The 14,606-nt window shown below is 34.8% G+C and overlaps 4 protein-coding genes across 6 annotated transcripts; 3 read left to right on the forward strand and 1 right to left on the reverse strand.

Moving 5' to 3' along the window:
- The first annotated feature begins 530 nt into the window (after positions 1-530).
- LOC129243786 (origin recognition complex subunit 1) lies at positions 531-3,972 on the forward strand. The gene is made up of 5 exons (XM_054881088.1): positions 531-1,775; positions 1,840-2,045; positions 2,096-2,920; positions 2,993-3,128; positions 3,188-3,972. The coding sequence occupies exons 1-5, from the start codon at positions 658-660 to the stop codon at positions 3,666-3,668; spliced, it is 2,766 nt and encodes a 921-aa protein (XP_054737063.1). The 5' UTR covers positions 531-657; the 3' UTR covers positions 3,669-3,972.
- LOC129243787 (GPI ethanolamine phosphate transferase 2) lies at positions 3,678-7,341 on the reverse strand. 2 transcript variants are annotated; one of them, XM_054881090.1, is made up of 10 exons: positions 6,988-7,341; positions 6,538-6,916; positions 6,299-6,478; positions 6,110-6,240; positions 5,834-6,042; positions 5,565-5,773; positions 4,908-5,511; positions 4,697-4,844; positions 4,209-4,542; positions 3,678-4,152 (listed from the first exon to the last, which is right to left on the reverse strand). In XM_054881090.1, the coding sequence occupies exons 1-10, from the start codon at positions 7,143-7,145 to the stop codon at positions 3,754-3,756; spliced, it is 2,751 nt and encodes a 916-aa protein (XP_054737065.1). In that variant the 5' UTR covers positions 7,146-7,341; the 3' UTR covers positions 3,678-3,753. The 2 variants fall into 2 exon arrangements, with proteins under 2 accessions (XP_054737065.1, XP_054737064.1); XM_054881089.1 differs by having other exon boundaries at positions 5,834-6,048.
- Positions 7,342-9,244: 1,903 nt separating this feature from the next.
- Positions 9,245-11,498, forward strand: LOC129244926 (zinc finger protein 560-like). Its single transcript, XM_054882834.1, has 4 exons — positions 9,245-9,611; positions 9,675-9,794; positions 9,848-10,222; positions 10,287-11,498. The coding sequence occupies exons 1-4, from the start codon at positions 9,309-9,311 to the stop codon at positions 11,349-11,351; spliced, it is 1,863 nt and encodes a 620-aa protein (XP_054738809.1). The 5' UTR covers positions 9,245-9,308; the 3' UTR covers positions 11,352-11,498.
- Positions 11,499-11,914: 416 nt separating this feature from the next.
- LOC129244927 (zinc finger protein 195-like) lies at positions 11,915-14,358 on the forward strand. 2 transcript variants are annotated; one of them, XM_054882836.1, is made up of 5 exons: positions 11,915-12,324; positions 12,396-12,521; positions 12,584-12,958; positions 13,018-13,210; positions 13,335-13,458. In XM_054882836.1, exons 1-5 carry the CDS (start codon positions 12,022-12,024, stop codon positions 13,346-13,348), a joined length of 1,011 nt encoding a protein of 336 aa, XP_054738811.1. In that variant the 5' UTR covers positions 11,915-12,021; the 3' UTR covers positions 13,349-13,458. The 2 variants fall into 2 exon arrangements, with proteins under 2 accessions (XP_054738811.1, XP_054738810.1); XM_054882835.1 differs by having other exon boundaries at positions 11,916-12,324; positions 13,018-14,358.
- The last annotated feature ends 248 nt before the right edge of the window (positions 14,359-14,606 follow it).

Here is a 14,606-nt window from a genome sequence, read left to right on the forward strand (position 1 = left end):
TTTTGACCAATTGCAATCTAGATTGTAGATCTTTTTGCTTATTTTTGTATTTTATACTGATTGTGCTTATTTTTATTATACGTGCATACATCTGACATAAACCTACTAGGCAACCACGTACTAAATACTAACTTCAATATGGGTGTGGAAACTAAAAAAATCAACACAATGACACTTAGTTGCCGTTTAAACAACGACTGATTGAAGGAGTGTGTGAATAGTTGTGAAATTATTGCGTTAGTATAATAATATACAAAAAACAAAATAAACATAATCTACACTAATATTGCTTCGTGCTATCTGAACAACGACTGATTGGACGAGTATATGAATAAATGTGAAATGTTTGTCAAAATTCGGCTGGAGAACCCCCCGTGACGTGTCAGCCGAAGTTCTCCTCACAATTCCGTTTTTCACCATAGTTATTTGCCAAACATTGTCAATCTATCATCCTTGATACTCTAGTGTATACATCAAACAGTTTTTAATCTTTTGACTTGACCGTACATTCGAAAATGGGAACCATTGCAACCCTGATAGCATATGTATTGGCGCCAAAAAAAAGAAAACTGCGTAAAGAATTGCATAGAGATTGATGAGCGAGTTGTTCCAATTATTCATTTATTTGCTGAGCTTGCGTTTACCGAAATTTAAATTATGGTACTCAAAGAAAATATACCAAATTTGCCACCTGTTGTGAAGTGGATTGGAAGTACCAAACAGACGGAAGTTTACGTGCCTAGATTGGCTCACAAAGAAGTAAAATTTTATGATAAGTGTATTTATGGAGATTTAACACTTAGTTTGGGTGACTGTATTCTTGTGTCCAATGCTGATGCTGCTGAACCGGATACTGTAGATGGCTGCGATATAGGCAAAATATTGCATCTGTACGAACTACGTGAAGATACCAATCGTGATCCCTACCGGGCCATTGTCCAGTGGTACTCCCGTCCAGAATGCGTGCCTCACAAAGAGTTTGATCGAGACGATATTTGCCTTAATTTCGATACGGAATTGATAGAAGAGCACCGGCCATACGATCCAGATATCTCGCTTGAGACCGTATTTCGAAAATGTGTCGTACTAATTGGCGGAATTGAGGAATCTGCCAGGGCAATTTTACACAAATACAAGGCGAAAAGTAACAACTGTCCAATGTTTGTCTGTCGGTATAAATTTATTAAAGATAAAAAGAGCTACAAAATTGTACCTCTAGAATGGAATACCGATGAATTTGCCGCCAAGGCAGATTCTACAGTAAAAAGTCGTGGTAGAAAAAAAAATTGCTCAGGCGACTCGCCAAGTGATATTGCGAAGGAAAAGAAATTGACACGAGTTGCTAGAAGTGCTTCAGCCCGTAAACAAAAAGTTCATATCGACACAGTGGTAAAAAAACGAAGAGCTTCCGTCGCTGCTGCAACGGCATTGGAGTTCATTGACTGCAATGTTTTCGAAAGTGAAGGAAAAGTATCGCCTATTAAAATAGTAGGTGGAAGAAATGTTGTGCGTTTATCAGCGAAAAAAAAAATTGGGACGCCAAGTGAAACAAATACGTGTTTCACACTCACCTCACCACTCGCCGAAAGGAATAGAAAAGTGACAACGCCAACCACTCGTGTTGCAAACGCACGTCGCAATCTGAATTTAAGTTTGGATAATGGTGCTGATGCCAGTGTAGAATCTGACTGTCTAAATTATTCTATAGTCAGAACACCGACAACATCAGAAGAACCAACCAGCGATATGAAAATAAAACTTAGATTATCTGCAATGTTAGTATTAACAAATTTTATCAATAAAATATAAAGCTTTAGTAATAAAAATTAAATTTTTTAGACAACACACAAGTAAACTTGCAGAAATGGATGAAAAGTTCTCCGATCCCCTCTCTATGAGTCATGCAGCTGAGCGTACAGTCAAACATACGCCAGGGGAGATTTATTCTACACCTACAAAGAAATCGAAGATAACTAACGATGATGCCGAAATAACGCCATCTATTCGACGCAAGAGTATTCTTAAATCTGCCACAAGGCGGCAAGGTATTTGCCTTCAATTATAACGTTATAGTCAATAAATGATTTATTTTCAGTCGATAGCACCCCAAAACGCAGTATTCAACTGTCGGACATTGTTGAAAAGCGAGTTTTCAACGATGAAGATTATATTTCCACACCAAAACGTAAACCGAAAGGAGATGATAATACCATGAAACGATCGGCACTCAAAAATGCTGCAATAATCCGCAGACGTAATTCCACTACAGCTGTAGCAGGAGCGATTACTCCATCGCAGAAACTGAAGATGATGCGTCGTGGTGAGTTATCACCAGCAATGGAAAATAGGCGCCTTACAGTTTTAGCTGAAGCGCAACAAAAATCTGATCTGCAAATAGCACGTGAACGTTTGCATGTTTCGGTGGTTCCAAAGAGTCTTCCATGCAGGGAAAAAGAATTTGACAATGTGTATGCATTTTTAGAAGGAAAAATACAAGATCAATGTGGAGGATGTATGTACGTGTCTGGGGTACCTGGAACTGGCAAAACAGCAACGGTTACCGGAGTCATAAATATGTTACAGCACAAACAACAGGAAGATGAATTACCGAGCTTTGAATATGTCGAAATCAATGGCATGCGTTTAACCGAACCACGTCAGGCATATGTGCAAATCTACAAACAATTAACGGGGAAAACTGTTTCCTGGGAACATGCGCATTCATTACTGGAGAAACGTTTCACGACGCCAGCACCACGCCGTGTTACAACAGTGCTTTTAGTCGACGAGTTAGATATTCTTTGCAACCGGCGACAGGATGTTGTTTACAATATACTCGATTGGCCAACAAAAACTGCTGCTCGGTTGGTGGTGGTGACTATAGCTAATACAATGGATTTGCCTGAGCGGCTACTAATGGGTAAGATGTAATTTTTTGTGTTGAAATTAAATCATTTAATTTATTTATTAACGTGTATTATTATTTTTCTAGGCAAAGTGACTTCTCGTCTTGGTTTAACGCGTCTCACCTTCCAACCCTACACACATAAACAATTGCAGGAAATCGTTACAATGCGTTTGAGCGGTTCAGATACCTTTAAAAGTGATGCTGTACAACTTGTGGCACGGTTAGTGTGCATAATTCGTTCAATATAACAAATTTTTTCATTTATTCATTTCATTACAGCAAAGTAGCCGCAGTTTCAGGTGATGCACGTCGTGCCTTAGACATATGTCGACGAGCTACAGAAATCGCTGAAGCAGCCATTCTTCCTACGGACAGCGACAACATTAGGCCAGTCCAAAAGTATGTTAGCATTGCACATGTACAGCAGGCACTGTCTGAAATGATTGCAAGTGCTAAAGTACAAGCCATAAAGAACTGCTCTCGCATGGGCAAAATTTTTCTACAGGCTGTACTTGCCGAAGCGACTCGTACTGGCGTCGAAGAAACATCCTTCTTGGGTGTTTATTCGCAAGTCGAGAATTTGGCAGCGTTTGAAGGCATTACTGTGCCAACTCCGGGAAATTGTTTGCGTATTTGTTCAAAGTTGTGCGCCGAGCGTTTACTTATCGCCGAAAGTGGACGAAATGATATTTTCCAAAAGATTCTCCTCAACGTAAGCGTCGATGATATTCATTATGCGTTACGTGTAAATGGAATTTAAGCAGTCAAATAATATATAATTCAATTTTCTATTTTAATTTAAAACTAACCAGATATTAATAGTCGTAATATATAAAGCACTTATGTTACAAATTGAATATGTACAAGTTAATTGTTGTCATAAAAACCGTTAGAAAAAGTACGATCACTCTGTAATATTCGTAAAACGCTTTAGGCGCGAATACTGAGTAGATAAAAAGATGATAGCGAAAGAATAACAGTAACCAAAAATAAATTAGCACAGGTAAAAATATACTTAATGTGTAAAAATAAAGAATAAAATTTATATGCTCAGTCGTACACAATTTGTTTGTTTTGATGATATCGTTTTCTTGCAAAATATGTGTAATTAAATACACAATTGCAGTTAGCGGTGCAGAGTACATGTTTAGTGTTACAAGGATTCCCACAATTATTGGATTATATGTGGTTTGACCGATGTAACCAGGATTGAGATCGATTGTAGCAAAACTATTTGAATTACCCTAAAAAAACAAAGTCTTTTAAATTAAGCATGACATGTTCATTCCAAAATATTTACCTGATAAAAGTAAAACATATTTGACACTAGTATAGTGCATAAAACCTTCGATAAGTACTTGTAATTATGAAGTGTCTTCTTTTCTAATTTGCTGCACATATCATAAGACAAGGAGAGAGTGTAGATCAAAGAGGCTACTAGAACAACGTTATGGGGCTTATGCAGCAACATCGAAATTAGAAGTAAAAAAGTTACTACAACTTTGAAACAACCTGCTGGGGAAGTGTGCAATTGGTGGCCATTTAGTCGTTTTGAATTTAATACAACAGATGATAAACTAGTGCAGGTGGCTATACCGACAACAATCCAGAAATAATTCAGAATAAAGTTGTCACTGAAAGAGAAAATAGTTTGATAATGTTAATTTAAACTGTTATATATCACATTGCAGAAAAATGTTGACGAAGAAAGTATTTTATTTAAATATATATTATAATAAGAAGCATTTAATGGGCGAAAAAATACAGTTTATTTGTGGTGCTACTTACCAAGAACTTGTATCGAATATAGAAAAAACAGTTCCCTTAGAAGCACGATAGCAATAGATTAGCATTGCAGCCAAGGAGTAAATGGCAAACTCTTTGTGCGTTTGTACGAATATACGTTGATGTAAACATAATGAAAACAGGACCAGACCTGAGAGGAAAAAATTGTAAATCAATGAAAATAATTATATTTAAAAATACCTTTTGAACATACCAGCTGCTAACACACAACTCAACCATGGCTTTGCTTTTTCGTGATTAATATAAGATCCAACTACGTTCCAACGTGCCAAAATAGCCAAACCGCTACACACCAGCAACGATGAATGTGATTTGAAAATCCTTTTCAAAAAAACGCTATACAATGCTAAACTGTTTTCGCACAATTCTAGTTTACTGGCCCACAGCTCTTTACAGAAGCTTTGAAAGTAGAGCAAAATCAATGCACTTGTACCTAGATAATGCCACATTTTATCTTCGTTTTCGATAAATGATGAAGAAGACAGCGATATGGAATGAAATACTAAGCAACCCAAAAGTACCCAGATTTGGGTAGGAAGTGAGATTTGCAGGTCAGTGCAATCATGAAAACTCCGCGAAATTTGTTTTGTCATATTCAATAGTAAGTGAACATTCGCCATTATTGCCAACAAAAGCGCGAAGGTACTTATGGTTCCGGTGGTAGTGATGTATCGTTGGTAGTGACACAATTTATTTATGCATACTGCAATTACAATTGTGCATAAGAACTCGCCTTTTCCCGTGAGCAAATCGTTCACGTTTCCCTTGTTAAATACCAACAGGGTTTGTGATACTACCTAAAAACGATTGATAAAGTATGTTATTGTTAATTATTTTGTAATTTGATTACCAGTGTCATTAGCGATAATCCAATAGCAATAAGCCCATAATCGAATTGCACCAATGAGTCAGACAGTTGTTCTGAAATGTCACGTGATAATCGTAAATAGTGTACTTTAGCGTCTTCGAAAGTAAAAGCATTCTCAAAATTTTCATTTCGCTTTGTTAAAAGGAATTGTTTGTGCGCTGACTTGGCAGTTGTAAACCATTTGGATGTAGCTAGAATAATTGAAAATCGTGCAACTATGTACAAATATAAAGATAATTGCAGTAACTCACAACTGGAATCGATATATTCCTTTCCGAATTTTATGTTAGCTTTTCGCATTAAATGTAAAGCATTGTAATAATATGCATAAAGTTGATCTTCAAAAGAGAATTCGTGCAATAGCTCGGGAATCAAACACCCAACAGACATTGGTGGTATTTCCATGGACCATAATATCGCCAATGTGGGAGCAATATCTATTTGATTATACTCATTAGATCTGGAACTTTTGTCAAATATATTTCAGGCTGTTTTTAATCGTTGTTTCATATCATAGATAGAAATACCTCTTTGTGTTACAATTTTCCTTGAAAATAAGAAACGGTACATACATTTCACCGTAAGTGCTCCCTCCATGTCCACCGCCGTCCCTCATGCCATGGTCACCAGTCAGCAGAAGTAATTGTTTGTGAAAATGCTTTTTTCATTTGGTAATTAAAATTTATAGGGAAAATATCTCGCTCAAGCATACATACCCTAGATTTGTATACCTTTTCCACAACTTTATCCATTTCAATCAGTTTTAATGGAATTTTTGAACTTTCGCTACCTTCTACGTGACCAATGTGATCTAGTCCTAGATAATGCAGCACCAACAACATCCAGTCGGTTTCCTGTAGTTCTTTAGAAAGAACTTTTGTTACGTTCTTGTCCCCCTATTTACAAGATAATCAGCGTTTTAAACTAGGAATTCACTCTTTAAACTGCTATCCACCTCATAAAAGTCGTTCACAAAAAAGGAATCAGCGTTAGCGGTAAAGCGTTTAAACTGTTTAGGGAAGAGACTTATCCATGTCCGATCACCGGCGAAAACAGCAGTCTCATTACGTTGCTGTAAACGATGTAATAAAGAGTCCGACAGCTGCTCAACGTGACCAATGTTTAAGATAATATCAATAAAATTGGAGACAGTACCAGTCATTAAGCTTTTAAGGCGAGGCATAGTCACTGTGGGTATATTAACTCGTACTTTCAGCCGACTACACGAGTTTTTATATGAAAAGGGCATATCCCTTGATGTGGGAAAATCAGAACGCATTGCATCCACCAGCATAAGTATTGTCTGAGTGTAAAGCTGTGCCGGCGGAGTCAATCTGTGTACGAATTAACATATGTATGTAATTTAATTACTATATAAATTACGTTTTAAAAAAAAGAGGCTTACCTCAACTCGTCCAAATTTTGTGGTCGACCCTCCCTTGTGGCATGTTCTAATGTATAGTTGTTTATTGGAAAGAACCCAAATAAAAAAATTCCAGCACCATAGATAAACGTTATTATCATCCATAACAAAAACAATTTGCTGTATTTTGTTTGCTCCATTTATAATGATATCCCAATGAAATAAATCTTATTTGCCGTAAAATTTCACATCCATGTTATAAATAAATTATATTTGTCAACTTGAAATCTTTACTATACGTAGCACAAACATGGGTCTCAAAATGTAATTTGTTTCCAATATCTATGGCATGAATGAGGCCTTTGCGGCAACCAGTGATGTGCTACTTCTTCGGTACTATATACTTAAAAAAAATTTGGTACTCAATAATTTTCAAGGTATCGAAAGTTTCGGATCCATATCAAATCAGTACCGTATGACGATAAATACTTAAGCGCATCGAGTCAGCACATCTCTACCATCAATGCATTAAACCAGCGATGCCAAAACGAGAAAATTTTTCATTTTGTGGTAATTTCTGATAAGTTAGTTAAATGGAAAAATAATATTTGTACACATATATGATCATTTGTGGAACAACATTAAGATGCAGACCACAAGTAGGAGGAGGAGCTCGGTCAAACACCCAGAAAAGCGTAAACGTCAAATATATATATAATATATATATATTTATATACATATGTACAGTTGAACCTCTATCGGCGGAATGCTGAATGATTTATTTTTTATCTCTATTAACCGTGATTTACCGTTTGTTTATTTTTCAACTATATCGCATACAAAGTCGTTTATTGCAGGAAAAATTAAAATCTAAAGAAAAAAGACTATCCTAAAAGACTTTACGTCATGAAATCAAATAAGTTATGTATAATATTGCAGCTCTCGATTTTATTCGTATATATCCAAACAGCCCAGGCGAATGAGCAACGAGTACTCGCAATTACTCAATTAGAATTATTATTTTGGTAATAATCTTGCTTTTAAATTATCTTTTTCTAATTTTACTTAAATGCAATTATAGTTTTGCTTTTTTTACCTGTAACTAGTCTGTAAGAACTATAACTGTAATTGAAAAAAAAAGTTCTAGGTTATAAATAACTATGAATGTGCATAAATTGAATGTAAATAAATTGTATAGATTTGCTTTGTTTTTGTTTTATGTTGTGTTAAATTGTGGTAAGAAATGAGGGGGTCTCTTCTCTGAAAAATGCTCCCCATTTCACTGTTTCACTGCATTCAACGCAGACGAATTCTTAAAAAGCAAGTTACTACAGCAGCTGATATTTTTCTTGATCTTTTTTAAAATCTAAGTTTGAAGTCACTTTTTTTTCTTTTAAAAGTCAGAGAAAAAGATCAATATGGAGAGCTGCTAAAGTGAATTACGAATGGACCGTTCGCATAGGGTAATTTATGAACTATCAAGCAAATTACGAGGCGTAGGAACATAGCAGATATTTCTGGCTGACTATTTAGTCGGTCTCTCTTGAGTCACATGAATAAACATAAAGGTGCACAGACTACACCAACTTTATTACCGGCGACTAAATAGTTGGATGTGCAGCCCAATTGCGATCAAACATAAAGGTCTGCCGACTGATTGAGAAGCAAGGCACCCGTGAAACGCGTGAAATTTTCCCGCTACCAATCGATTATTGAAGACCGGCTGGCCCAATGATTTTTCCGTTCCTTTTTATTTGTCTTTTTTCTTGGACCTGTAATAAAAACCTTTAGGAAAGAAGACTCGAAAATTTCTTAATTATTGAACCACACCTAGGGATGTAATATATGAATAAAAATATTAATTTATTAATTGACACAATCGCTGTAGTGTGACGTCACACGTGTGCAATTTATTCTTCAATTGTATGTGTGATTTCTTCTTTTTCTTGCATTCTTGTTTCATTTACATTTTCGAATTTCGTTCACACAACTGTACTAGTGTGATTTCATACCTCTCTCTTGAACATAATCTTGTATCATTTATGCAAGCAACCAATTTTTGCCGATCAGCTAAGATTTTGCTTCACATATATGAGGAAATTTAAAATAAATAGAAAAACAGAAATTTTGCATTCATTTTACTGATACTCGTATTGGTACGATGAACATTGCATTCAAATTAAAAATTGGAAAAATCAAACTCCCAAACTGAGTAATATTTATTGCTGTTTTAGTATCAAGTTATAAGTTTTTGCCTGTGAAGATATTGGATAAGAATTCGATAACTAAATTCTGAATGGTTTACCCATCACTAAAATACACATTTGTCGAACTTTTACGATTAATAATAATATTTTCGGGAAATGGATATTTGTGGTAATGTTTTGGTCTCAAAAGATGTCCTTAAATTTGCATTAAAATGTTTATACTGTGAAAAAGATATACAAGAATGGGAAGCCTTTGTTAGTCATATTCAAAGCTTACATTATACAGGCTATGAAGAACCTCTTATTGATCCAATCGCGCAACTAGATTTCAAAGAGAACATCGCTTTCGAATGGGTAAAGGAAGAAGAAGCAAATCCCACTACAAGCGGACAATGGGAAGAAAATGTAAATGGCTTAAAAATGGAAATACCATCCGACGAAGAATGTTTGAAGGAGGAGGTAGATTTTTATTTACAAAAATTCGACTCAAAATATCACGTACTTTTATTTTCTTTCATACAGCCAACAGAAGACCCGGTTTCGGATAATGGCAAAGTATCAGAATACGACGATAAAGAGGACAGCTCCGACTCAAATTCTTCAAATGAACATACTATAAGAAATAAAAAGCCTCCCAAAAAGGTCTGTTTTCGTACATGTACATTTCTTAAAAACTGAACACATTGTCATTGCAGTTTAAGCCATCTTTTTATAGAAGCAACAAGAATACCTCGGTGTTTATTGAAATATTTGAAAAGGCTCCATGTTTATGGGATCCTAATGATGATGACTATAATAATAGCACAGTGCGTTCTAATAGTAAAAATGAAATAATAAAGCAGATGAGAAAAAGATGCCAAGTTACATTAACCAATAAAAAACTGTGGGAAAGCCTTCGTGAATTATATTCTCTTTATAAGACAACGGCGTTAGCTGTAGAGAAAAAGTCAGATTCAAAATCGAAAAAACTTTCCGCAGTAGTTTTGGGTTATTTTGAAAAGTGTTCTTTTCTTTCTGCTGCAAAGGACGACTTCTTGGACATTCTTGAAGATACGCCAAATACAACTACGGTAACTTCATACCTTTTTGTATTTTAAAGTCATTTTACTTGGAACAATACATATATATTTCCAGAATTTAAGTTTTGCATCACTGAATACTACAACGATAGCATTTATCGACACATATGCACGCTTTCCAGGGCTTTATGATACTAAACATGCGGACTTCACGTATGTGGTTTTACGTAAACAAAGGTATAAAGAAATGGCAGACATTCTAAAACTCGAACACAAGGTAGAATTTACCGATGAAGAGATTTACAAGGGTATAGATTACCTGCGCCATTGGTATTTTAAGCTGAAAAGCCGTTTAGCAAAGAATTTGAAGTTGAAAGATTTATCGAGCGCAGCGCAATTTTATGTGGAAAAATGTAGTTTTCTTCCAGATAGATCTCGCAGAGAAAAAATTAGATGTACAGAGTGCGATAAATGCTTCCAAACTAACGCTATGAAACAGGTTCACCTTTTCAAGGAACACAATATTGGTGATTTGCCCTACAAGTGTACGGACTGTAACAAATCATTTAGCTCAAATGCAGCATTAACAGGTCATCAGCGACGTAATCATATGGAGAAAGTGCATAAATGTGAATTCTGTGAAAGGAAATTTGCAGTAATACCAGATTTGAAACATCACATGGAGATACATACTGGCCACAAGCCCTTCGTATGTGAATTATGTGGGAAAGCGTTTCGCACTCGAACAAAGTTGGGCTTCCATTCGAATGCAATACATTTAAAGCTACGAGCATTCAAGTGTTCCATGTGTCCTAAAGATTTCCTGAAAAGTCGCGATCTAAAGGATCACATTAAGTCTCATCTTAATATTCGGGATAAGATATGTGAAACCTGTGGTAAGGGATTTACAAACTCCCACGCACTACTGCGACACAGGCAATTACATGCAGAAGTTAAAAAGTATGCCTGCAAATTTTGTGAAAAAAGATTTTATCAATTTGTAGGTATGAATTCGCATATGAAGCACAGGCACGGTTACTACCCTCAAAAGAAATTTGAAAAGAAAACTGAAAGTACGAAGTTGGCTACAAATATTGAAAAGGACGCGGATTGCACAGAATTATCTAAACCTGTTGAACAGAAAACAGAAAACACGTCGTCTACTTCAAATAATGACTAAGGTTTGCCTGCATATTTATAATTAAAATCCTTATTTAAATCATGAGCCTAGTTATAATTGTTTCAACATAATGAATTTCATATACTACATACCCAGTAATTTGATTCCATTTTAATAAAGAAATATACTTAGCACTACTTGACGTAATTTTGAATCTGATTTATTTAGTATTTTTTTTTTTTAACAATTTACATTGGACACAAATCCATAGAGTTAATGGAGCAGATAAGTCAACTAGGCAACCTTTTTACCGAACTAGATTTAGATAGAAAATGAATGGTTCTATAAAATACATTGTATTAACAAAGTTTGGAAAAGTCTACACTGATTTCAATATTTTTACCTCGTCCTCTAAAGTTTAGTTCATGGATCTACCTAATTACCTAAGCTTCTCATTTTCTTCAGTAGTATTGTATGTAATGCCCTCCTATATCTAATCTTAAATATATAGTTCATATATTTGTTTCTAGAATGACTGTATTAGTTTACTTTCATACAAAAACAATATGCTTTGATTAAAATTTTGTTTACACTCTTCTTCTTTTTAAAAAGCATCTATTCACGTTCGCCTTACTTAGAAGTTATTGTGAATGGTACCCAATAAAGTGAAATAAAATACACAATCGCCGATATTGTCAATTGTTTCCCACTTCAGATTTTTGGAATAAAAATGGACATTTGCGGAAATGTTTTGGTTTCAAAGGATGTGCTTAACTTTGCATTGAAATGTTTATATTGTGAAACGGATATAGAAGAATGGGCAGCATTTGTTAGTCATATACAGAGTATACACAACACCAACTACGAAGAACCTTGCATTGATCCGCTTGTGGAATTAGATTACAAAGAGGATATTGTTGTCGGATTGATAAAAGATGAACCTATGGTACCAATTCCATCAGCAGAGTTAGCTAAAAACGATGATACCATGAAAATGGAAGCAGAATCTGATGGAGAATTGTTTAAAGCTGAGGTAAAATGGAGTGTCATATAAATACATATACGTATGTATACATATATAGTGTGTCCCTTTAATGTTTGCAGCCTGGGGATGATACAGCGTCCGATGTTGACCAAAGTCAGAACAATGACGCAGCTGATTTTAGCTCTGAGGCGGATTCCTCTGATGATGATGAGAATGATAAGAAAGATATGATCCGTAACAAAAAAGTAATACATTTACAAAAAATCCAATTTTTCCATATACACTTCTACTTTGTTTTATTTTCCAGTTTAATCCAACATTTTATAGACGTAACGTCAGTACGTCGGTGTTCATTGAACTTTACAAAAATGCTCAATGCTTATGGGATCCTAATGATGAGCATTATAATAATAGTGCAGCTCGAGAAAATTGTCAAAAAGAAATAATTGAGGAAATGAAAAAACGCTTCCAGATTACGTTAACTAATCAAACATTGCGAAGTTGCTTGCGCAAATTGTACATACAATACCAAGCTACCTTTCATGCGAAACAGAAAAAATCAAAATCAAAGTCGAAAAAATTACCAAGTGTTGTGTTGGATTATTTTGATAAATGTTCATTTTTGTCTGTTGCGAAAGATGACTTTGCTACTATCATAGAAGAGGCGCCCAATACGAACACTGTAAATACAATTTAATAACTTTAATTATTGCACCACAATTAATTAATTTATGTTTTTAGAATCTAAGTTTCGCCAAACTTAATCCAACCACAGAGGCTTTTATTGAAACATATGCTCATTTTCCAGTGCTTTATGATCCCAAACATGAAGATTACAATAACTCTGCGGTCCGTAAGCAAACCTACAAAGAAATGTCAAATATAATCAAATCTAAGCAAAACGTGGAATTTACTGATGATGAAATTTACAAAGGTATATATTACTTACGCCATTGGTATTTCAAACTAAAAAATCGACTTGAAAAAGATTTAGAAGAAAAAGATTTATCAAATGCAGCACAAGTTTATATGAAAAAATGTAGCTTTCTCCCAACTAGACCGCCCAATTTAAAATTAAAATGTTCAGAGTGTGATAAAGTTTTCCAAAATGAGACGACAAGGCAGAGTCACCTCTTCAAGGAGCACAATATCGGCGATTGGCCACATAAATGCACAGAATGTGGACGAACATTTGAGTTCAAAGCTACTCTAATAATGCACGAACAGCGAAGTCATGTAGGAAAAGTACATAAATGCGACTTTTGTGAAAGACGGTTCGCTGTGCAAGTGGATTTGCAGCGACACATCGGTACACACACTGGTCAAAAACCATTTGTATGTGAATTATGTGGTAAGGCTTTTCGCAGTAAAACACAATTGGGTTATCACTCTGATGCAATACATACGAAAACACGCGCTTACAAGTGTACAATGTGTCCAAAGGATTTTTTAAAAGCGCGCGATTTGAAAGATCACATAAAGGCTCACCTTAATATACGAGATAAGATATGTGAAACCTGTGGAAAAGGATTTACAAATTGCCATTCCCTAATACGGCACAGACAAATACATTCCGAAGTTAAAAAATTTGCTTGCAAATTGTGTGAAGCGAAATTTCATCAATTTGTTGGTTTAAACTCACATATGAAGAGAACGCATGGCATAGTTAAAAGCCAACAGAAATCTTAAATTAGAAGTCGCATAATATACGTAGGCCGATCTCTTTTTTTATCATAAAGTGGCTCATAATTCTTTCACATATTATTGTATGGGCCTTCCTCAATTTCCGTGCGTATGTTAATATTCGAACATTTCGCTTTTAACGTAAAGAAGTGCCGATAGTTTTTAATATTACAACCGACGCTTGTTAGTATGTATAACATTTTGTCTGATACTAATGTTTAAAAAACGCCAATTTAAGTTAAATAAATAATAATCGAACTCAATAATTATCTATAGTATATTTTATTATTTGATCACACATATGCAAATGCATGCTTTTAATTAAAATTGTGGATAATTTAAGCATTTACAAAACATTTTATTGTCTACTGATGTATATAATTATATAATAATAAGCTCTTTCCCACTCGTATGAATATTAGAGTTTATATTTATGTGTAGTTGTATAAAAACCAATTAACAAAAAATATATGTAAGTTTTTCATTTAAGTTCTAAATTTTAAATTCGGTTAAGTGTCTTTTTAATAAATAAAATAAAGTATAACTTGAAGCGATTTAAATATCTTATTCTATTTATTTTGAAAAAAAGTTTGGGAGCCACTACAATCAGCTGATTGTGAGCTGCTTCAAATACAGAAAACAGCTGG

This window comes from Anastrepha obliqua, chromosome 4 (genome assembly GCF_027943255.1).
Source record: "Anastrepha obliqua isolate idAnaObli1 chromosome 4, idAnaObli1_1.0, whole genome shotgun sequence".
Taxonomy (NCBI): domain Eukaryota; kingdom Metazoa; phylum Arthropoda; class Insecta; order Diptera; family Tephritidae; genus Anastrepha; species Anastrepha obliqua.